This window comes from Canis lupus, chromosome 5, assembly GCF_003254725.2.
Source record: "Canis lupus dingo isolate Sandy chromosome 5, ASM325472v2, whole genome shotgun sequence".
NCBI lineage: Eukaryota > Metazoa > Chordata > Mammalia > Carnivora > Canidae > Canis > Canis lupus.
Window position 1 is genome coordinate 77,920,621 of NC_064247.1, and position 23,898 is coordinate 77,944,518.

At 40.8% G+C, this 23,898-nt stretch overlaps 1 protein-coding gene across 4 annotated transcripts in view; it reads right to left on the bottom strand.

Moving 5' to 3' along the window:
• The window catches only part of TXNL4B (thioredoxin like 4B), a 45,565-nt gene that overhangs the window by 1,738 nt on the left and 19,929 nt on the right, over positions 1-23,898 (bottom strand). Inside the window, exons 4-5 of one of the 4 annotated variants that reach the window (XR_007410984.1) lie at positions 9,233-9,423; positions 3,777-5,237 (exon numbers count right to left, since the gene is read on the bottom strand). Coding sequence is in view for 2 of the 4 variants with exons in the window: in XM_025426709.3 (XP_025282494.1) it covers positions 9,252-9,423 (172 nt within the window). In the remaining 2 variants the exon portion in view is untranslated. Of the gene's footprint in view, positions 1-3,776; positions 5,241-8,364; positions 9,122-9,232; positions 9,424-23,898 lie in introns of those variants that run through there. The other 3 variants (XR_007410985.1, XM_035716217.2, XM_025426709.3) reach the window with 3 other exon arrangements.

The window sequence follows — 23,898 nt, forward strand, 5'->3', positions numbered from 1 at the left end:
CCTCTTAAATAATTCTGTGTCCCAGAGGTAATCACAGGGAACTTTTGTATCTATCTTTCTAAATTTTTCCAGATATTTTTGTTTTTATATATAAATACATGTGTCGTAGCTATCTTTTTATCAATCTGCACACACATGTATAGAACAATTTTAAGAAAAAAATACAAAGAACTATTTTTTAATACCAAGTCATATGAGAGTAAATTGGTGGTCTGATGCTCCATCATCCTAAATATTTTAGTGTGGATTTCTTACAAACAAGTACATTCTGCTACACAACCACAACACAACCATCAAAAGTTAGGAGATGAGCACTGATACATCACTTCATCTACAGGCTGTGTGGTACGCAGAATTTCTGAAATGCCTTCCCCCTTCCCAATGGCCTGTCCTGATCTCTAGAACCTAGCAATGTGATGATATATCCCTCCAATGACTGTTAAGTTTCATGGCTTAAGATAGATTGTTTAGGTGGGTCCAGTCTAATCACATGAGCCCTATTAAAAGCAAATGTTTTCTGTGGAAAAAGACATCAGAGAGATGCTAAGCATAAGAAGAGATCAAAGTGTTGCTGTTTTGAAGACTAGATGTGGGGCATGAGAAGGAAGGTGTTGGCCCAGGGGTGATAACCAGCAAGAAAATGGATCTCAGACCTACAGCCACAAAGAGCTGAATATTTATTTATTTATTTATTTATTTACTTACTTACTTACTTACTTACTTTATTTATTTATTTATTTATTTATTTATTTATTTATATTCATGAGAGACACAGAGAGGCAGAGGGAGAAGCAGGCTCCTTGTGGGGAGCATGACGCAGGACTCAATTCCAGGACCATGCCCTGAGCCGAAAGCAGACGCTCAACCACTGAGCCACCCAGGCGTCCCAAGAGCTGGATTTGCCAAAGACTTGAATGAGCTTAGAAGCAGATTCTTTCCAACGTGTCTGGATAAGAACTCAACCTATCCAACACTTTGATCCTGATCTTGTGATAACCTGAGCATAAAACCCAGTGGATGCAGCACCTGGGTGGCTCAGTCAGTTACGCATTGGACTCTTGATCTCGGCTCAGGTCGTGATCTCAGGGTCCTGGGATTGAGCCCCACCGCTGGCTCCACGTTCAGTGGAGAGTCTACTTGAAGATTTCTCTCCTTTTGTCCCTCCCTCTGCTTGCAGGTTCTCTCTCTCTAAAATAAATAACTTAAAAAAGAAAGAAAGAACCCAGCTGAGCCTTGGGCGCCTGGGAGGCTCTGTCGGTTGAGCCTCTGACTCTTGGTTTCGGGTCAGGTGGTGATCTAGGGTTGGGAGATCAAGCCTTGTGTCAGTCAGTCTCCGTGCTCAGCAGGGAGTCAGCCTGGGGATTCTCTCCCTCTGCCCCTGACCCCACTTACACATTCTGTCTCTCAAATAAATAAATCTTAAAAAGAAAAAGAAAGAACTATGAGCTAATAGTGACTGTGTTTCAAACCACTACATTTGCGGACTATGCTACACGCAAGAGAAGATTCCTACAGGCCAGCTTTGTGTTTCACCACTTGTCCCAATCATGTCCTTCATTGTAAAAGTATCCAGTTCAGAATGATAGGTTACATTTAGTTGTCCTGTCTCTTTAGTCTCCTGTCTGGGAAAGTTCCTGCCAGTCCTTGACTTCATGTCCTTGACACTTTTGAAGATGACAGGCCAATTATTGTGTAGAATTTCCCTCATTTGGGTTTGTCTGCTATCCCATTGTGACTGGATTCAGGCTATGCAGCTTTGGCAGGAACATCCCAGAAACAATGCTGTGTCCTTGCGTCCTGCCAGGGGTCACATGGTTTCAGTTTGTCTCATTGCTGGAAATGTTCACATGTGTCTGCCAGGCTTGTCCATTGCAAAATTACCCATTTTTCTTTGAAATTAATATTTTATAGGGAGGTACTTTGAAACTATGTAATTAATTATCTACTTCCTCATCAAACCTTCGTTTATACTAGTGTAACCCCATATGCTTCAATTTTATTGAGTGGCTCAAAATCCTCTACCCACAGCCCCCTCCTGACCTTGTGCAGCTCTGACACCTGCTCCAGGTGGCTCTCCACAGCAGACATCATCCTCACACTGTTAAGCTCTGACCCTTGTGTTGGCCTGTCCCTCCGTGGTCACTTTCCTTATTGGCTGGGGCTGCTCTGATGCTCCATACCATGTGTCCTCTCCGCTTACTCTGTGGACATTCTCCTCATCCTGTGTGGGCTTCACTACTCTGAGCCACCTGCTTGTGTTTTGCCCCATTGCAGGCACCTGCCTTGCTCTGTGCCACCTAATGGTTTTATGACTAACTGCTCAGGAAAGGGAAGGGGTCAGGAAGAGTTACCCCTTGGAAGGTTCTCTGTTGGAGGCTAACATTCTGCCTCTTAGTACAGTTGTAACAGGCTGCTATTTCTCCCTTGAGGGCCAGGGTAAGTATTTGGCTGGCATCCAGGGGCCATGTGGTATAAGGAGAGCCAGTATTTCTTAATTCTCAAAATGATGCTCAGAGCCCAGAAAAGCCCACAGTGCTGAGAGACATAGACTGGCGGTGCCCAGGTAGCCCTTTGGGGCCCAGGATCATTGAGCGGAATGGTGCCTAGAGTTGCTAATACCACTTGCTGATACATTGTTTACTCCTACGTTTTGTGTTCTGTGCATAATTGGCACAGCCCATTTCACATTAGTTAAGTATAAGCCGTTAATAAGTGAAATCTTACCCTGCAGCTTGCTTTGTTCCTGTATCATGATGGAATTTTTTGGTGTTCTGTTAGATGTACCATGCATTTTCTAACAGAACTGTGGTTTTCCACAGCTTAGACATACCAGCGTTTACTTCTGGCTGGCCGTGTGTAGGCTGTCTTCACCATTTCACATCACAGGCAGTGCTGCAGTGAGTCTCTAGGTTTATGTATCTTTTGCTCTTCTAGTAGAATTTCTTTTTATTTTTAAATTTATTTGAGAGAGAAAGACAAGAGCATGAGCATAAGCAGAGGGGAGGAGGCAGAGGGAGACTCCTGGTGGGGCAGGGAGCCCGATGTGGGGCTGGATCCCAGGACCCTGAGATCATGACCTGAGCTGAAGGCAGATGCTTAACTGACTGAGACACCCGGGCGCCCCTAGAATTTCCATAAAATAGACTCCCAGAAGTGTGATCACTTGTGTAAAGGTTATATGCACTTAAATTTTGGTAGTTACTGCTAAATTGCCATTTTAGAGAGATATGCCAAATTGTACTTTCTTTGAAATTTGTAAGACGGGGTTCTCTTTCCTCTTTTTTTTAAAAAGTATTTTATTTATTCATGAGAGAGAGAGAGAGAGAGAGAGAGAGGTAGAGACATAGGCAGAGGGAGAAGCAGGATCCATGCAGGGAGCCTGACACAGGACTTGATCCCGGGTCTACAAGATCAGGCCCTGGGCTGAAGGCGGCACTAAACCGCTGAGCCACCCGAGCTGCCCTTCTCTTTCCTCTTATGTTGCCTCACACAAGAGTTTCCAAGTATGGGTCAGGAATAAGCTGTTCTTTCTTCCCTACTTTCTCCCTGGGAATAGCTTATATTATGTCTCTTCCTTGCAGAAAAAGAAAACAGGAACTGTGGATTTAGTAAGTAAGCCACTTTGGGCTGCAGCCAGAGTGACTGTCACACCCATTTCTGTGTGTGTGTGTGTGTGTGAGAGAGAGAGAGAGAGAGAGAGAGGCTTCCACTGAGGCAGACCCCCAGGGAAGGAAAACAGAAGGGCAGTAGGTTTCCCTGGATTCTCCCATTCTTACCTGTTCAGGTCACCCTCCTACTGGTGGGGCCTACGAGTGGGTACAGCTCTGTATCAGAAGGGGCTGAGCTTCCTTCCGTCAGTAGTTTCCTTCACAGGGGTAGGTACATCAAGTCACACACATCTAGTGTCTTGAAAAATAGCCATTTCTCTGCTGACCTTCTGATAGGCTGCTCTGGCTCAAGTTCTGTAGCCAATACTTTTTGTCCAGTTATCCATGAGGATGGGAGCAGGAAAACATCCCATCAGAATGGTGTTCTCAAGGTCAAGCAGGAGACTAAGACATAGAGCTGAGATGATTTACTCACTTTCATCTCAGGGCCAACGGTGTGCCTTGGATAGCACAGGAAGTTATTGGTGGTGTTCAATCAGTGCCTCTGGGCAGGAAAATCGAGTGCGCAGGACACTGGGGACCCTCCATCTCTGCTCTCAGTGGTAGATGGGAGGGCACAGGCTCCATCTCACAAGAGACTGTATTCTTCTGCTCCAGGTGGCTTGTCCCCCCAGGAGGGCCAGCTGACATCTCATTGATAAGAGAAGGCAGAAGTCTGCAGGTTTTATGTGACAGCTCCATTGTTTAAAATTGGAGCTGGGGGATCCCTGGGTGGCGCAGCGGTTTGGCGCCTGCCTTTGGCCCGGGGCACGATCCTGGAGACCCGGGATCGAGTCCCACGTCGGGCTCCCGGTGCATGGAGCCTGCTTCTCCCTCTGCCTGTGTCTCTGCCTCTCTCTCTCTCTGTGACTATCATAAATAAATAAAAGTTAAAAAAAATAAATAAATAAAATTGGAGCTGGGATCCCTGGGTGGCGCAGCGGTTTGGTGCCTGCCTTTGGCTCAGGGCGTGATCCTGGAGACCCGGGATCGAATCCCACATCAGGCTCCTGGTGCATGGAGCCTGCTTCTCCCTCTGCCTGTGTCTCTGCCTCTCTCTCTCTCTCTGTGACTATCATAAATAAATAAAAATTAAAAAATAAATAAATAAAAAAAATAAAATTGGAGCTGATGTTGTATCAGTCCATTAAAACTAGTTTGTGGACCAAATGAATTAAGGTCTCCAGTTTAGGTGTCTGGCCCATTCCATCCTGTGGCAGCAATTAGAAACTCCCCTGAGCCAGGAGTACCAGCAGGGGGACGGTGGGAAAAATACCAGGAGAATGACCACCCCAGCCAGGGTGGGGGCTGTGAGGGCACCAAAGAGTGCTGTTCACTCCATGACTCATTGTGGTTGGCAGGAAGAGTGCAGACCTTGGAGTTCCACCTTGGGAGACCAACTAATCCTTCTGATGCCCCATTTTTTTTTTTTTTTCACCAGGAAAAACAATGGTTTGGAGGGTTCAACGTGGTCCTGAGTATCTTCTTCTGATGCAGGTCAAGTGCCTCACAGGATCTTTTGGGGCTCCTGGCTCGCTCAGCTGGTGCAACTACGACTCTTGATCTCAGGTTCCATGTTGGGTATAGAGCCTACTTAAAAAAAAAAAAAAAAGGTCTCCTTTTAACAGACAGACTTCCTACTATGTGCCATTAATTTAAAAAAAAAAAAAAAAGAGCCATCAGAGGTACCTGTCGTGGGCACTTGATTGGTCTGAAATATGCTGGTAGAATGGGGTATGGTGATCAAAGCTCAGAGGCTGGGAAAGGTGGGGAACCTTCTGCAGACATCTCAGGGCCAGCCAGGGCTGAGCCCGAGGCTCCAAAATGTAGCAGCTTGAAACAATGATCAGCTATTATCCCACACAGTGTCTCTGGCTCAGGAATTCAGGAGCAGCTGAATTTGGGGTGGTTCTGGCTCATCATGTCTCATGAGATTGTAACCAAGACGTTGACAGGCATGGCAGTTGCCTGAGGCTTGACGGGGCCTGGAGGATCCACTTCCAGATGGTTCACTCATGTGGCTTGGGAGTGGGTGCTGGCTGTTGGCAGGATGTGCCGGTAGGTCTCTCCATAGGGCTGCCCAAGGACCCTCAAACCATGGCATCTGGCTTCTCCCAGAGTGAGTAATGCAAGAGGGAGCAAGGCAGAGGCTGCAGTGCCTTTTACGACCCAGTTTTGGAGTCAAGTACTATTACTTATGCCACTTCATTCTGTTCATTAGAATAGGGCTGCCAGTTCTAGCAAAACTATCAAACAAAAGCAAAAGGATGCCCAGTTTAATTTGAATTTCAGATAAACAATGAATAATCTTTTATTGTTTATCTGAAATTCAAATTTAATTGGGTATCATGTATTTTATCCGGCAGCCCTGTTAGGAGCAAGTCACTTAGTCCAGCCTACACTCAAGGGAAGGGAAATTAGGTTACATTTTTGAAGGGAGGAAAACCAAAGAATTTGTGGAGTTATTTACAAACCACTACAAGCAGGATTTTGAAAAATTTCATTTGGTCTTGGTATCTGTGGATAATTGCATGGGAGCCTCATAAGATGAAGAAGTTCTGGACAAGCAAGTTCACCTTCCTAATAATCTTGTACATTTATAAGTTTACAGAAAATTACACACAATATCTTCTTTGGTCCTCAGATAGCCCTGTGAGATTGGGGAAGCAGTGCTCATGATCCTCATTTTACAGATGAGGAAGCCGAAATGCTTCACAGATATAATGGGCAGAAACAGTGGAGGAAGAACAGATTCTTCTAGTTTCAAGTCTAGCATTTGTTTTACTCTACCCAGTACCATCCTGATATGATACACTACTAATGCCTTCACATTATGAGATGATTTTGTATAGTAGATCCATTTTCTTTTTTTTTTTTTTTTTTTTTTTTAGTAGATCCATTTTCTACCTACTGCCACGTTGTTATCTCAAATGGGTGATGCCATTCATGGATTTGCTGCTGTGTTGTATCCTGGGTAATGGGGAAAGACCCTTGGAGAAGCTGAGGGCCAAGATGTAGTCCTCTCTCTCCACACCTGCAAGCTCTGGAATCCAACCCACTAGCAGACCCTCTGAACAGGGGGACTGCTAGGAACATCATTTCCTTTCACCAGGAGGCAGCCAACCTCATGTGAAAGACTGCGGGACAGCCAAACCAAATGGGGGATTGCTCTCATCTAATTTTTAGACATACAGAAAAGTTAGAAGAATAGTATAATAAATATCCATACCCCCCTCCACTTAGGCTCAGTAATTCTTACTATCTTTTCCATGTTTTCTCTATTGATATTTTTACCTATCAATATATTGTGTTTTGTTGGAAGTGGTAAACGTCAGGACAGTTCATTCCTAAGCACTTTGTAGCATGCATTTCATACAATAAGGACATGCTCCTGTGAAACCATAATTCCATGGTCACACCTAAGGAAATTAGCCATGATTCTCAAATATCACCTAACCTGCAGTCCATATTCCAGTTTTTCTTATTGTCTTAAAATATCTCCCAGAGTCAATCAAGCTCACATTTATGTCTCTTTAGTCTTTTAAAATCTAGAACAATAACCTCTGAAGAGATCAGGGCAGTTGTCTTGTGAACAGTTCTACATTCTACATTTATTCCCAAAATAAAGGTTATATTTCTTTTAGCCTTTGAGTTGCATTGCATCTGGGTGTGGATATATGACCACATCCTAAGAAATATGAATGAAAAACTATTGTGTGCAACTTCTGGGAAGTCTTCTGCTATCTGGAACATGAGTATGATGGCTGGGGCTCTTGCAGCCATCTTATACCTGAGAATCAGGGTCACCCCAGAGGCAAAAGCTGGAATGAGCTTCTTTGAACTACCAACACCAGCTTTGTATACTGTCCCACTTCTTTTGAGAAAGTAAACCCTGTGTGCTTAAGTCTCTGTTAATTGGGGTTTTCTTTCATACGTAGCCAAATTTAATCCCAGCTAAGGAAGAAGCCAGATTAAGGCCTACTGTAATCTTGTATCTGCTTGTCAGATACGTTATCTACTTTCTACTTGGCTAAAACACATTTCAAGATTTCTCTTTCCTTCAGGTGTAGATCGCTGGTGCCAATGCCCCATGAGAATGTGCTCGGACTCTCATGTTACCTAACATCTAGTGTTGAATGAATCCTGGCAGCAAAATTTTCTGCGAGAACCTTGTGGTGATAAATGTGGGAAATGAAGTGAGTGTGGCTTGTCACATGTAAGAGAACACCAGGGGACAAGTATGTGTGTGCAGGGACAGAGTGGGAATGACCTGCAATCGGTACACAGTAGTTTTGTGAAATACAAAACTGAGCAGTAACTCAGGGGCAAGGCTCCAAAGGGCAGGACCTTTAGGAGAGGAAATGTGGTAAGTAGTCCAACTCCACATTCTCGCCAACCCAGGAGAGGTTTCCTGGGGGTTGAAGACTCCATCTGGGAAGTGTCCCACAGGAAACAAAAAAGAGATACAGCATGTGAAGGTAATCTGGTTGTACTACTTGAGCCCCATTAATCACTAGGGTTGACTTGGGTCCAGGAACAAAGCTGTGCCCAGAAGGGTCAGCATGTTTCCGGGGTCATCGAGACCCCACACCCCCTGACCACTCTCTTGGAGGTTGAATTTAAAAATCCTGTAATGAATGCAGTGACATCTTCCTACCTCGACAGAGCAAAAAGTATGGATCCCAAGTCTGGGGACCCAAAAGAAATCATTCTGGTGAGGGAAGAATTTCAATTTTATTTGAGATTCTGATATAACCAATGAAACACACACACACATATGTGTGTGTGTGTGTGTGTGTGTGTGTGTGCATGAGAGACAGATACACACAGAATAAGGCTGACCCACATTCATTTGCTCTTTCACTCATTCATTCTTCCAACAATCATTTATTGAGATTCTGTTTCCTGTCAGTGGCTGGGCTGCCTGCTGGGGATGAAGGTAACTGAGTTTTCTAACATCTCTTCATGGCTCAGAAGAGTCAAATACAAACAGGACCGACCGGAACCCAGGGGGACACACTCTACAACAGTGGAAGGATCCCAGTGCGCCCCTAGCAGAGAGGAGAGTCACTTGGGGGCACAGCTTCAGGCAGCTGCAGTGATTTCTCTGTGTGGCTAGGACCAATTTTTTACAATTTCCCAGGGGCCACAATTATGCAAATCCCTAATTTCTTGCACCTCAAAGCAGAGTTTTAACACCATTCCTTCTAGAGAGTTCTGATGGCTCAACTCTTCCCAGAACCTGGCTGGCACTCTGGGGACATTGTTTCCAGGCAGTTTCCTTGGTGTATTTCCTAATGCGTTTTGTAGCCATGGCCCACGTGGTCTTTGCCTGCTTCTGGGAGGTGATGCCCCCAGGGCCTGGCCCAATGGGATGGGGGTGTAGGAAGGCACAAAGCTGGGGACTGCTCATGCTCAAAACTTTGCAGCATCAGACTTCTCCTGCTTTGAGTGTCAGTGCTCTAGGGTCTTCCCTAAAAAACAGATGTTTCCAAGGGCTGTGATTTCCTCTCTGCTTGAGCTCTATTCTCTGCTTCAAGCTTCTGATCTAACTGGCTTTCCAAGATGGGGCAATCTAAACTTACCAGAGGCTCTAACCAAGTGTCAGTCCTTAGCTCTTGCCTCAAGCTCTTGCTTGCAATTCCACGTTGAAATCCGGTCTCCAGTTCTAGCCCAGAGTCCTGTTTCCTGGGGCTTGCTGGTGTAGTCCTTTCCCCAGTTCTGGTCTGTTGTCTCCATTAATGGAGTTTGCTGACTTAGTCCACGCTGGGAATTTCTGGAGGTGCACACAAGGGGATTATATTCATAATAATGTTAAAAAAGAAGAAACAACAAGCAACAGTTGGAGTCATCCCTCCCACCCCCCACAATACCAAACCAAGACTTAATTATAGTTTCATCTTATTCCAGGAATGTGACCTTTAACAGTCAACCTGAAATTTCCAGATCAGTACTGGTGAGGTCATGTGCCTGTCCCTCCACCCCCACCTCCAAAAGGTGTACTGGCCAGAAACGATCCCTCTCTTTCCCCCTCCCTCCCTCTCTTCCTTCCTTGTCTTTCTTTTTGCTAATAACTTCCTTGCCCACCCTTCTTCCTATTAAAACATTTTTTTTTTTCTGTTTTGTACAACTCCTCAGAACACGCTCTCTACTTGCTAGACAGGACGCTGCCTGATTCATGAATCCCCTCATAAAGCTAATTAGATCCTCAAATTTACTTTGTTGAATTTTGTTCTTTTTTTAACTTTTTAAACATTTTGTTCATTTATTCATGAGAGACACAGAGAGAGAGAGAGAGAGAGGCAGAGACACAGGCAGAGGGAGAAGCAGGCTCCATGCAGGGAGCTCGATGTGGGACTCGATCCAGGATCTCCAGGATCATGCCCTGGGCTGAAGGCAGATGCTAAACCGCTGAGCCACCTGGGCTGCCCCAAATTTTGTTCTTTAACAATATCTGCACACCTTTGACCTCTGACCAACTTCCTACTGGCAGATTGTATTTGAAGGTTTGATGTACTGTGGGTTTACCGGCTCTGGTTGGCTGTCTTACTGATAGGAAGCTGGTTTGAGGGTAAAACTGGATTTAAAATCTTGGAAGTTAGCAGTTTCTCATTTATAAAGTGTCAAGATTGAGGCTTTTTTGGGGGGCTGATGCTACATTTTTTAAATAAGATTTTATTTATATATTCATGAGAGACACACAGAGAGAGGCAGAGACATAGGCAGAGGCAGAGGCAGGCTTTCCCCCAGGAGCCTAATGTGGGACTCGATGCCAGGACCCCGGGATCATGACCTGAGTCAAAGGCTCAACCACTGAGCCACCCAGGTGTCCCCTGATGCTACTTTCAAGAAGCTCTTTAAAAAGCTCAAAACATCAGTATGTATGTCTGCCAGTGATGCAATTTTCAAGACAATAATTGGTGGCACTAAGGAAGTACAGCTGGGAACCAATGTCCATGTTCCAGGCACAGCGGGATCTCATAGTTCCTGGTCTCTGGTGGCTGAGGGAACGTGAGATAACCAAGATAACCTAGAAAGAGGAGAAATAGTGGAACATCTTTGTTTAATTTTCTTATCGATACAAACTGAAATTTTGAACAACATGTGCTGTTCTGAATTCAACACTCAATTATTCATTCTGTTCTAAGGTCATGGACACTCCTAGGAAAACTCAGGTGGTTCTCATTCCATGGCTTCTCATGCAAGTCTTACACATTCAAGTCTTTAATCCATTTTGAATTAATTGATGTATATGGTGTAAGAGAATAATCCAGTTTCATTCTTTTTTTTAATTTTTATTTATTTATGAGTCATTGAGAGAGAGAGAGAGAGAGAGAGAGAGAGAGGCAGAGACATAGGCAGAGGGAGAAGCAGGCTCCATGCACCGGGAGCCTGACGTGGGATTCGATCCCGGGTCTCCAGGATCACGCCCTGGGCCAAAGGCAGGCGCTAAACCGCTGCGCCACCCAGGGATCCCTCCAGTTTCATTCTTTTGCATGTAGCTGTCCAGTTTTCCCAAAACCATTTACTGAAGAGATTGTCTTTTCCTGATTGTATATTCTTGTCTCTTTTGTTGTACATTATCTGATGATATATGCATGAGTTTATTTCTGGGCTATCTAATCTGTTCCATTGATCTATGAGTCTGTTTTTATGACAGTACCATGCTGTTTTGATTACTACAGCTTTGTAGTACAGTTTTAAGTCAGGGACCATGATACTTCCAGCTTTGTTCTTCTTAAGATTTTGTTTTTATGGGGTCAAATTTTAGAATTATTTGTTGTAGTTCTGTGAAAAATGCCTTTGGAATTCTGATAGGAATTGCATTCAATCTGTAGATCACTTTGGGTATTATGGACATTTTAATAATAGTAATTCTTCCAGTCCATGAATATGGACTATCTTTCCATTTATTTATGTCTTCTTCAATGTCTTTTAAGAAAAAAAGGTTTTCCCATCCGTCCTCCCTTTCTCCTTCCTTCCTTTTCTTTTTTGACTATGGCACACAATGTTATATTAGTTTCAGGTGTACAACATAGTGATTTGACAAGTTTATACATTATGCTATATTCATCATGAATGTAGCTACCACCTATCATCATACATCACTACATAATATCATTGACTATATTCCTTATGTTGTGCCTTTTATTTCTGTGACATATTCATTCTATAACTGGAAGCCTATATCTCCCACTCCCCATTGACTCATTTGCCCATTTTCTCACACTCTGCTCTCTAGTAACCATCAGTTTGTTCTTTATGTTTACAGATCTAATTCTGCTTTTTGTATGTTTATTCCTTTTTTTTTAGATCCACATATGAGTGAAATCATATGGTATTTGTCTTTCTCAGTCTGACTTATTTCACTTAGCATAATACCCTTTAGATCCTTCCATGTTGTCTCAAATAGCACGATCTTATTCTTTTATGGCTGCATAATACACCACATCTTCCTTATTCATTCGTCTGTCAATGGACACTTAGGCTGCTTCCATATCTTGACTATTGTAAACAGTGATGCATAGGGGTGCAAATATCTTTTCAATTTCATGTTTTCATAGTGGAATTATTGGATCATATGTTATTTCTATTTTTAACATTCCATACTCTTTTCTTCAGAGTCTGTACCAGTTTACATTTCCATCAACAGTGTACAAGTGTTCCTTTTTTCACATCTTCACCAACACATGTTATTTCTTGTCTTTTTTATTTTAGCCATTCTTACAGGTGTAACATGTCCTCTTTCATTTATTTTATTTATTTGAGCCCTCTTTTTTCTTTTCTCCTTCTTCTTCTTCTTTTTCTTCTTCTTTTTCTTCTTCTTCTTCTTCTTCTTCTTCTTCTTCTTCTTCTTCTTCTTTTTCTTCTTCTTCTTCTTCTTCTTCTTCTTCTTCTTCTTCTTCTTCTTCTTCTTCTTCTTTTGTCTTGGTGAGTCTAGCTAAAAGTTTATTGATTTTATCTTTTTGAAGAACCAGCTCTTAGTTTCATCGATATTTTCTTTTTAGTCTTTTTTGGTCTCTATTTCTCTATTTCATTTATTTCTCTCTGGTTTATTATTTCCTTCCTTCTACTAACTTTGGGCATCATTTAATCTTTTTTTTTTTTTAGTCCCCTTAGGTGTAAAGTTAAATTGTTTATTTGAGATTTCTCTTCTTTTGTTTTCTTTTTTTTTTTAAAGATTTTATTTATTTATTCATGAGAGACACAGAGAGAGAGGCAGAGACATAGGAAGAGGATGGAGAAGCAGGCTCCATGCAGAGAGCCCGATGTGGGACTCAATCCCGGGACTCCAGGATTAACCTCAACATATTTGTAATTTTGCCAGTTTTCTTCTTGTAATTGATGTCTAGTTTTTTATACCATTGTAACCAGAAAAGATACTTCATATGATTTCAATCTTCTTGAATTTATTGAAACTTGTTTTATGGCCTAAAAGATGAAATACCGAGGAGATTGTTCTGTGCGCACTTGAGAAGAATGTGTATTCTGCTGTTTTTTTTCTTTTAAAGTAATCTCTATGCTCAAAGTGGGGCTTGAACTCACAACCCCAAGAACGAGAGTCACATGCTTTACTGACTGAGTCAGCCAGGCACCTCTCTATTCTGCTGCTTTGGGATGGAATGTTCTCTATATACCTGTTAAGTCCATCTGGTCTAATGTGTCATTTAAGGCTGATGTTTTCTTATTGATTTTCTATCTGGATGATAAACCCATTGGTATCAGTAGGGTGTTAAAATCTCCTACTTTCACTACACTGCTATCAAGTTCCCCCTTTAGGTCTGTTACTATTGGCTTCATATATTTTGATGCTCCTATGTTGGGTGCACATATGTTTGTAAGTGTTATATTTTCTTACAGGATTGACCTCTCCATAATTATGTAGTGCCCCTTTGTTTTTTATTACAGTCTTTGTTTTAAAGTCTATTTTGTCTGATATAAGCATAGCTGCATTAGCTTTCCTTTTGTTTCCATTTACATGGAGTATTTTTCCATCCTTTCACTTTCAGTTTGTGTATGTCTTTACTTCTGAAATGAGTCTCTTCTAGGTAGTAAATAGATATGTCTTGGCTTTTATAATCCCTTCATACACTCCACATCTTTTGATTGGAGAATTTAGTTCATTTACATTTAAAGTAATTATGGATAGGTATGTATTTATTGCCATTTTGTTAATTGTTCTCCAACTATTTTTGTATTCCTCTCTTCTCTTGTAGTTTGATGACTTTCTTTAGTGTTGTTTAGATTTCTTTCTCATTTTCTTTTGTGTATTTACTTTGTAGATACTATGAGGCTCACGTATCTTATCCCATGTTCATAACAGTCTATTTTAAGTTAATAGCAACTTAAATTTGAACACATCCAAAAATCCTACATTTTTACTACCTCTGATGTCTTATGGTTTGTGTGTGTGTGTGTGTGTGTGTTTTAATTGAAGGTCCCTTACTGGTCCTGTTTCCATGAGTGCAAAGACCAGGGGAAAAGGGGAGGGGAACCAGGCGGCACAAGGAAGGGTCATCTCCACAACATTCCATTTATACACAGAACTAAACAGACAAGCACAGAGTCACTATTGTGGTTAGAAGTTGGCAGCCTGGGAAAAGGGAGGAATGGGTGGGGTACTGGGGTGTCGTTAAACTCTACTTCAAATCTGAATGATAATTTTACTGGATAGAGTATTCTTGGTTGAAAGCTTATTTCTTTTAGCACTTTGAATATATCATGCCACTTTCTTTTGGCTTGAAAAAAATTCTTTTTTTTTGGCTTGAAAAATTTCTGCTGATAAATCTGCTGATAAATAGCCTATGGCATTTCCCTTGTATGCAATTTGTTTTCCCTTGCTGCTTTTAAGAGTTTCTCCTTAATTTTAACCTTTAACATTTTATTTTTTTTAAGATTTTATTTATTTGAGAGAGAGGGAGAGAGACAGAGACAGAGACAGAGAGACAGAGACAGAGCCTGAGCAGCCAGAGGGAGGGAGAGAGAGAAGCAGGCTTCCCACAGAGCAGGGAGCCTGACATGGGGCTTGATCCCAGGACCCTGAGATTATGACCTGAGCCAACTCTGAGCCACCCAGATGCCCCAACTTTTGACATTTTAATCTTTTTTTTTTTTTTTTGACATTTTAATCTTAATGTGTCCTAGTGTACCTCTCTTTGGGTTCATCATTTTTGGAACTCTCAGGATTCTTGGACCTAGATATCTCTCTCCCTAAATTAGGGAAGTTTTCAGCTATTATATATTCAAATAAGTTTTCTGACACTGTCACTCCTCTCCTTCTGGATCCCTTATAATACAAATGCTATTGTGCTTGATGTTGCCCCAGTGGTCACTTAAGTTATATCTTTATTTTTTAAAGTTGTTTTTTCTTTTTGATACTCTGTCTGGGTGAGTTTCATTGCTTTATCTTCCAGGTTGCTGATTCTTTCTTCTGCTTTATCAAATCTGTTGTTGTAATGTATTTTTCAGTTCAGTTTTTGTATTCTTCAGCTCTGAGAATTCTCTTTGGTACTCTCTTACGTTTTCCTTTTCTTCTTTCTTTGTGCTCTCTTATGTTTTCTCTTTGTTGAAGTTCTCACTGTGTTTATTCATTTTTCTTCTGAGTTTGGTGAGCTTCTTTATGATCATTACTTTGAATTCCTTATCAGGTAGATTACATATCTGCATATCATTAAGGTCGTTTTCTGAGGTTTTATCTTATTCTTTTGTTTGGAATACATTTCTCTTCCTCTTCATTTTGCTTGATTCTGTGTTTATTTCTATGTATTAGGCAAAACATCTACCTCTCTCTCTTGAAGAAGTGGCCTTGCTTAAATTATTATCTTTCTCATTCAACCCTGCCCTAGCTCTTGGTTGTCTCTTGAAACTTTGTCTAAACTGCCTAATTTATTCTTGATATGACCTCATTGTAGAGGGTGTGCCAAGACTTGTCAGTGATCCAAGGGAGGAATTTCACTTAGAACATAGTTTCAGGTTGATTGGAAGCCAGATTCTGAGGGGGCGCTTTTAAATTATGCATATGTACATAGCCCTATGAGGTTGCAATTGTAATCTCTGCTGCTTTCCAGACCAGAAGATCTCTAGGTCCCCTGGGCGACAACTGCAAAAATCAGGTCTCCAGATAAGTGTATAAGCTCCTTTCTTGGAAGTCTTGTTAAAGTGTAGCAAGGCCAAGGGGTATAGCCAGCAGGGGGTTTCCCTGCTTACATTCCTTGTGAATGCCTCCTTAGCCTCTAGATTCTTGGGAAACCTGAAGCCTGTCCCTCAGGCTGAAGCTCTAGGCTTTTTGAAACAGGCTTTTTCACAGGAAGACTGGGATTATGTTGTAGTTTGCTGTCTAAGCAGCATGCTGGGGTGTGTGGCCTGTCAAGAACTGTTTTTCTGATTGTTACAGTCCCATTGAGATCTGGAACACAAGTCCTCTTGGCCACCAGGGCCAGGCAATCAGGGGTGTCCCTGTGTGGGCTGTGTGTCTGTTGGCTTTGGCAAGGCTGCTGAAGAATATTGGGGGTGGGGCACATTAGTAGTTCCAGAGAGGAAGCAGAAAAATGTCTTGACTGCTCACCCATGGGCTTTAACAATGCAGGAGAATCGTGCCTTGTCTTTGTGCAGATCTTGGCTTTAGGCTGAAAGTAGGAGAATGCCATGACCTCTTGCACTTGCCAGCCTAAGCCGGGGGTGGGGGGGAGAGGAGTGTTGCAATCACCTATGTTTGCAGACTTTAGCTAGGAGTAGAAGAACTCTGACCAGCCAGGGAATTGGGGAGTGCTCTCTGACCTCAGCAAATGCCATGACCGCATGGCCCTGCCAATCTCAGCAAGGTGGCAGGAGGGTGCTACCTCCGAGCTCAGCATCCATGTGGATGCTGGATCCATGTGGAGCTCAGCTAGCAGGCCATGTGGAGAGAGTGCAAAATGGTGTCCTCCAGCACCTCCATCTCCAGAGTGTCTCAACTGTCCCCAGCCCCTGCAGGCAATGTCCTTGGATCCGCAAATAAATTCCCTTCACATACAGTCTAGGTGCTTTTCAAACTCCTGTTTTTTAAAAACAAAAAACAAAAAAAACACAAACTCCTGTTTTTGTTTTGTTTTGTTTTGTTTTGTTCAGTCTTGGGGTGAGAGAGACTTCCAAGATGGAATTTCAGTTTCCTATAGCACTTTGGGACCTCCAGATGTCAGCCCCATGGATTTTCCCCATCAGACATTCTGGGGCTTGTTTTTCTGGTGTAGATACCAGAGGTTGTGGTGTCTGATATGGAGCAACAACCCCTCACTCCTCTGAGAGAGAAGTATTGGCCTGGTGATGTCCCTCCCTCTTGTGTTTCTGGGCTGGGGGTGGGCTTTTTTGATAAGATTGTCTCTGCGTCTCTTACTCATCTTGATGTGGTCCTTTAATCACTTGTTTTACAGCGCAGTTCAATTAGTCTTCAGAGGGAAATTATCTATATGTAGCTGTAGATTTCGTGTGTCTGTGGGAGGATGTGGGAGGATCTTCTGTGCCATGACCAGAGATCAGGTCCCCTTTTAGTTTAAAATCTTTCAAATATGAGAACCATATAGGCCTATATGTCTTCATTGGAAAATTCCTCCATACAATTAAGAAAAATAATATCAATCTTACACAAACTCTTTCATGTAATAGAAAAAATAGAGAACATTCTCCATCGTGCATTAAGAGATCAACATAAACTTAATATTAAACCCTGGTAAGGATATTACAAGAAAGGAAACTTATAGACCAATATTCCTTATGAAGTCAAATGGAAAAATCCTAAAAAATAATCAACAAATCAAACCCAGCAATATATAAAAAATATACTACATCATGAGAAATTGAAGTTTATTTCAGAAGTGCAAAGTTGGTTTAACATTCAAAAATTGAGCAATGAACTCACCACATTAACGAGACAGATAATCTTAATGAATAAAGAAAAAACATTTGACACCTCTACATGCTAAAAAAGCTTAATGAACTAGGAATAGAAGAGAACTTCCTTAGAGGCACCTGGGTGGCTCAGTCATTCAAACATCTGCCTTTGGCTCTGGTCATGATATCAGGGTCCTGGAATTGAGTCTTGCCTCAGCTCCCCACTTAGTGGAGCTTTGTGCTCTCTCTCTCTCAAATAAATAAATAAAATCTTTTTTTAAAAAAATTTTATGTATTTATTCATGACAGACACACACACACACACACACACAGAGGCAGAGACACAGACAGAGGGAGAAGCAGGCTCCACGCAGAGAGCCCAATGTGGGACTCGATCCCAGGACCCCAGGATCAAGCCCTGAGCCGAAGGCAGACGCTAAACTACTGAGCCATCCAGGGATCCCTAAATTTTTTTTTTTTTAAAGAGAACTTCTTTAATCTGATAAAGAATATCTATAAAAACAACAAACAAAACAAAAAACCTACAACTAACATAATACTTAAGAGTGAAATTTTGAATGGTTTTTCCTTTCCTGAGTTTTGGAGTAGACAAGGATGCCTGCTCCCCACTTCTATTTGATATTTTTTTTTAGAGATTTTATTTATTTATTCATTCATGAGAGACACACAGAGAGAGGCAGAGACACAGGCAGAGCGAGAAGCAGGCTCCTCACAGGGAACATGATGCGGGACTCGATCCCTGGATTGGGATCACGCCCTGAGCCAAAGGCAGAAGCTCAAAGGCAGTCCCTCTATTTGACATTATAACAAAAATCCTAGTTAGTGCAATAAGGTAAGAAAAAAAAAGGTATAAAAATTAGAAACGATGAGGTAAAAGAGCCATTATTTGCAGATGAAATGATTGTGTACCTAAAACATCTAGATCAATGAAACTATTAGATTTAATTAGTGAATCTACCAAGTTGATGGACATAATGTCAATATACAAAGATCAAATTTAATTCTCTATATTCATTATAAACAATTAGCAAATTAAATGAAAATATCATTTGTAATAGCCATCAAATAGAACACGTAGTAATAAATCTAATAAAAGAGGTGCAAAGACCTATCCTAAAATATACAAGGCACTGGAATTAAAGACACCTTAAATAAATGAGGGCATATACCATGTTTACAGATTGGAAGACTCAATATTGTCAGTTCTCCTCAAGTTGATCTAGAGATTTAAAGTACTCTCAATCAAAATCCCAGCAGGACATCTGTGAAAATTGAAAGCTGATTTTCCAATTTATATGAAATGCAAAGGATGTAGAATATATTATAGTCCATCAAGACAATCTTGAGGAAGAAGAATAAAGTTAAAACACTTATAATACTGAATAGCAAGATTCACAATAAAGTTCCTTATGAAGACAGTTGCATTGACTCAGGACAAGACAGACTAATGGAACAGAATAAAAAATATAGAAAGAGACCAACTCATATATGGTTATAGAAAGAGACCAACTCATATATGGTCACCTAATTTCTTTCTTTTCTTTTCTTTCTGATTTTCTTTCTGATTTTATTTATTCATTTCTTTCTTTCTGATTTTATTTATTCATTCATGAGAGACACAGAGAGAGAGAGAGAGAGGCAGAGGGAGAAGCAGACTCCCTCAGGGAGCCTGATGTGGGACTCGATCCCAGGACCATGGGATCATGACCTGAACCAAAGGCAGATACTCAACCATTGAGCCACCCAGGTACTCCTGGTCACCTAATTTCTAAAAAAGGTACCACTGCAACTTAGAGGCAAAGGATGATGCATATTTATATGGAAAAAATGAACTTGAACTTTTATCTCACATCATATGCAAACATTATTTCTGCATGGATTATAGATCTAAATAAGAAATGTAAAACAATAGGGCAGCCCCGGTGGCGCAGCGGTTTAGCGCCGCCTGCGGCCCGGGGTGTGATCCTGGAGACCCGGTATCGAGTCCCATGCCGGGCTCCCTGCATGGGGCCTGCTTCTCTGTCTGCCTGTGTCTCTGCCTCTCTTTCACTCTCTCTGAACAAATAAATAAATAAATCTTAAAAAAAAAAAAAAGAAATGTAAAACAATAAACTTTTAGAATAAAATTTAGGAGAAGTTTTAGGCAAAAAATTATTAATCAGGACACAAAAATTACTGACCATAAAATTTTTAAAAACTATAGGACATATTAAAAATAAGAACTTATATACTTTTGTTCATTTAAAATACATGATTAAAAGAAAAAAGATAAACCATAGAATATAATAAACAGAAGATGTTTATTATACATATATCTAATAATAGTGTTCAGAGAAAAAATACCAATTCCTGCAAATCAATAAGTAAAAGACAGTTCATAAAGTGGTTCTCTAAATGAACTAATAATATAAAAAGTGCTCTATATGTCATTCAATATCTGGGAAATGCAAATTAAAGCCATCATTATATTTTGCTGCGTATACACCAGAATGGCTAAAATTGAAATATATTGACAAGTATATGGAGCAACTGGAACTTTGATATATTGCTGGTGGGAGTGTACACTGGAGAATTGTTTGGAAGCATCTATTAAACCTAAACATTGGGGCACCTGGGTGGCTCAGTTGGTTAAGTATCTGCCTTCAGCTCAGGGATCCTGGGATCAAGCCTCATGTTGGGCTCCCTGCTTCTCCCTCTCCTGCTCCCCTTGCTTGTCCTCTCTTTGTCTCTCTGTCAAATAAATAAATAAAATATTTTCTTAAAAAAGCTAAACACTGCCTACTCCGTGGCACAGCAAGATATTTAAAGATTTATTTATTTATTTATTTATTTATTTATTTATTTATTTGAGAGAGAGAGAGAGAACATGCATGTGCAAAAAAGAGTGTGGTAGGGGGCAGAGAGAGAGAATCTTAAGCAGAATCCCCACTGAGTGGGGAGCCTAATGCAGGGTTCAGTCTCACCACCCTGAAATCATGACCTGAACCCAAATCAAGAGTTGGATGTCTGAATGAGCCAGCCAGGTGCCCTGGCATAGCAAGATATTTATTCAAGAGAAATGAGTGCATGTATCCATCAAAAGACATGTGCAAGAAAGTTCATAGCAGCTTTATTTATAATAGCCCCAAACTGGAATCAGTTCAAACATCCATAAACAGGAGAATGGATTAATCAATTGTGGTTTATTCATACAAGGGAATACTTCTCAGGAACAAAAAAAGAAAGCAAACTACTGTGACAATATGGTTGATTCTCACAGACATAATGATGAGCAAAAGAAGCCAAAAATGAGTGACTACTATTTGATTCTATTCACATGAAGTTTAAGAACAGGGGAAACTATTCTATCAAGACAGAAGTCAGAATAGTGGTTACTTTCTTAGGGTGGGGTATTAACTGCAAGGAACCGAAAATAGTTGTCCAGAGTGCTAGAAATATTCTATATCTTTTTTTTTTTTTTTTTTGTAAGACAGAGAGAATGCATGTGCCTGAGCAGGGCTGGGGGTGGGTGCAGAGGGAGAAGGAGAGAGAATTTCAAGCAGGCTCCACACCCAGCATGGAACCTCATGTAGGGCTTGATCTCTCAATCCTGACTGAGATCATGACCTGATCCAAAATCCAGAGTCGGATGCTTAACTAAGCCATCCAAATGCCCCAGAAACATTTTATACCTTGATCTGAGTGTTTATTACACAGTTGTTTTACATATACATTTATTGAGCTGAACTCCTGAGATTTGATATTTTTAGTAAATGATGCAGGATCAGTCATATATCCATACAGAATAAAATCAGCCTGGCTTTCTACCTTACTTCCCTGAAACTATGGAAGATATTTATAACAAATCAGAATCATCTTAAAGTCCCAACAACAAGGGAATATTTAAAGTATACAGAGGGTTACCTGACTGGCTCAGTTGGTTAAACACAGACTCTTGATTTAAGCTCAGGTCATGATCTCAGGATTGTGAGATCAAGCCCCACATCAGGCTCTGCTGGGCATGGAACCTGCTTAAGATTCTCTCTCTTCCTCTTTCTTCCCTCTTTCTTCCCTGCCTCTCTCACTCTCAAAAAAATAAAATACATATGACACATCCTTAGAAAGTTAGGAATATGATGTGGCATTAAAAGTGTTTTAAAGTGTTTACTACAATGTGGAAAACACCTATAACATGGGTAAAAAAAGGCAGACCATAAAAATCCTGTATAAAGAGTTATCAAAACTATGTAAAGATATATACAGAGAAAAGTCTGGAAGGAAGTCACACTGGTGTTTTTTTTAAATTATTTTTTTGTTGGAGTTCAATTACACTGAAGTGTTAATAGTGGTTATTTGTTGTCTTTGGATGGCAATAATGGGAAGACTTTTTTCTATTTTTTATTTTTTTGTAGCTTGCAAAATTTCAAGACTGACACTGATGATAATGACAGAACAATCTTTTAAAAAATATCTTTTTCCTTCCAAAATCAAAACTCTGGGGACACCTGGATGGCTCAGTGGTTGGGTGGCTGCTTTTGGCTCAGGTTGTGATCCCCAGATCCGAGATCGAGTCCCACATCGGGCTTCTGTGAGAAGCCTGCTTCTCCTTCTGTCTGCATCTCTGCCTCTTTCTCTCTCTCTCTCTCACCCTCTCCCTCTCGTCTCTCATGAATAAATAAATTTAAAAAAAAAACAAAAAACCCCAAATCAAAATTCTGCCTTCAAGTTTCTCTGTCAAAGACTGCTTTATCAGTCTTTCAAGGTTTTCTGCTTTCTGTTCTCATCACAAAATGTGTTCACTACTTCCTGTGGCTGGCTACACTAAGGCTTCTCAGCTCCACTTGCTTATCTTGTCCCACTCTAATTCCCAGTTAAGACAGAAGGGCTTTGGGCTGGATACTCTATTGTCAAGTTAATAAAGGATGCCCAAGGAAGAGAGGCTGTGAACTCTCCCTTGTTGTCCAACAAAATGTGTAGGTAGAGTTTAAAGTTTTAGTTCCCAGGCAAATACAAATTTTCATGCACCTAGTAGGTAAGCATTTGTTCTACAGTGGTAGTGAGAAATGTTTTATTTCTAGAAGGGGCACTTGCAGCCCAAAGGGAAAACCTCTCCCTCCACTTCATAGGACCACAGTGCTGCAGAGTCACGTTGCAGCATGTATACAGAGATGGGAGAAGTTATGGCCACTTAAACTGTAGATTCTCAGACTCTGCTCAGACTTACTGGAGCAAATCTCTGGGAGGAGGGTCCTGGGCTTTGCCTCTTAATGTCTGTGAGGTGATTCCCCACACCCTCCTTCATTTTTAAAACATTATTTGATACTTACATATATATATGTATATATATAATATTTACACATATCTTTTAATAAATAAGGTACAATAATAAAATGTACATATATGAACCTATCACCCAGCCTAAAGCTGGATCATTAACAATAATTTATTTATATTAACCTATGTGATTCTTATCTTATGCCTTCCTCCTGCCTCCCTATGAGAAGTAACATTTTACATTTTGTGTTTTCCATTCTGCTAAAATATAAAAAAAAATTAGTTTTTGTTTCTTTGGCATCTATGCCTATAAAATACGTTATTTAGTTTTGCTTGCTTTAAAAATTTTTTTTGGCCTCAAGAGAAAGAAATCCATTTTTTATGAGCTTTTTTATTGTGATAGAGTATATATAACAAATTTTCTCTCTTTAACAATTCTAAAATGTAAAATTCCAGGGCATTAATTACATTTGCAATGTTGTGTAACCATCACCATCATTTCCAAAACTTTTTCATCATTCCAAACAGAAACTCTGTACCCATTAAGCAATAATACCCTTCCCTCCCCTCCCCCAGTCCCTAGTAACCTGTAATCTACTTTGTGTCTATGAATTTGCCTCTCCCAGATATTTCGCAAAAATAGAATCATACGATATTTGTCTTCTAGTGTCTGGTTTCTTTCAGTTACCATAATATTTTCCAAGTTTATTCATGTTGTAGCAGGTGGCACATTTATAGATGAATAATAGTCCATTGTATATATATGCCACATTTTGTTTATTCATCTGTTGAAGGATACTTGGGTTGTTACTACCTTTTGGCTATTGTGAATAATGCTGCACTGGACATGGGTGTACAAGTATCTGTCGGAGTCCCTATTTTCAATTAGTTTGGGTATACACTTAGAAGTGGAATTGCTGGGTCATATAACAATTCTATATTTAGCTTTTTTAAAATAAAGATTATTTATTTATTATTCATGAGAGACAGAGAGAGAGAGACAAAGACAGAGGCAGAGGGAGAAGCAGGCTCCATGCGGGGGGGGACCCTGATGTGGGACTCGATCCCAGGACTGAGGTATCATGTCCTGAGCCAAAGGCAGACACTCAAC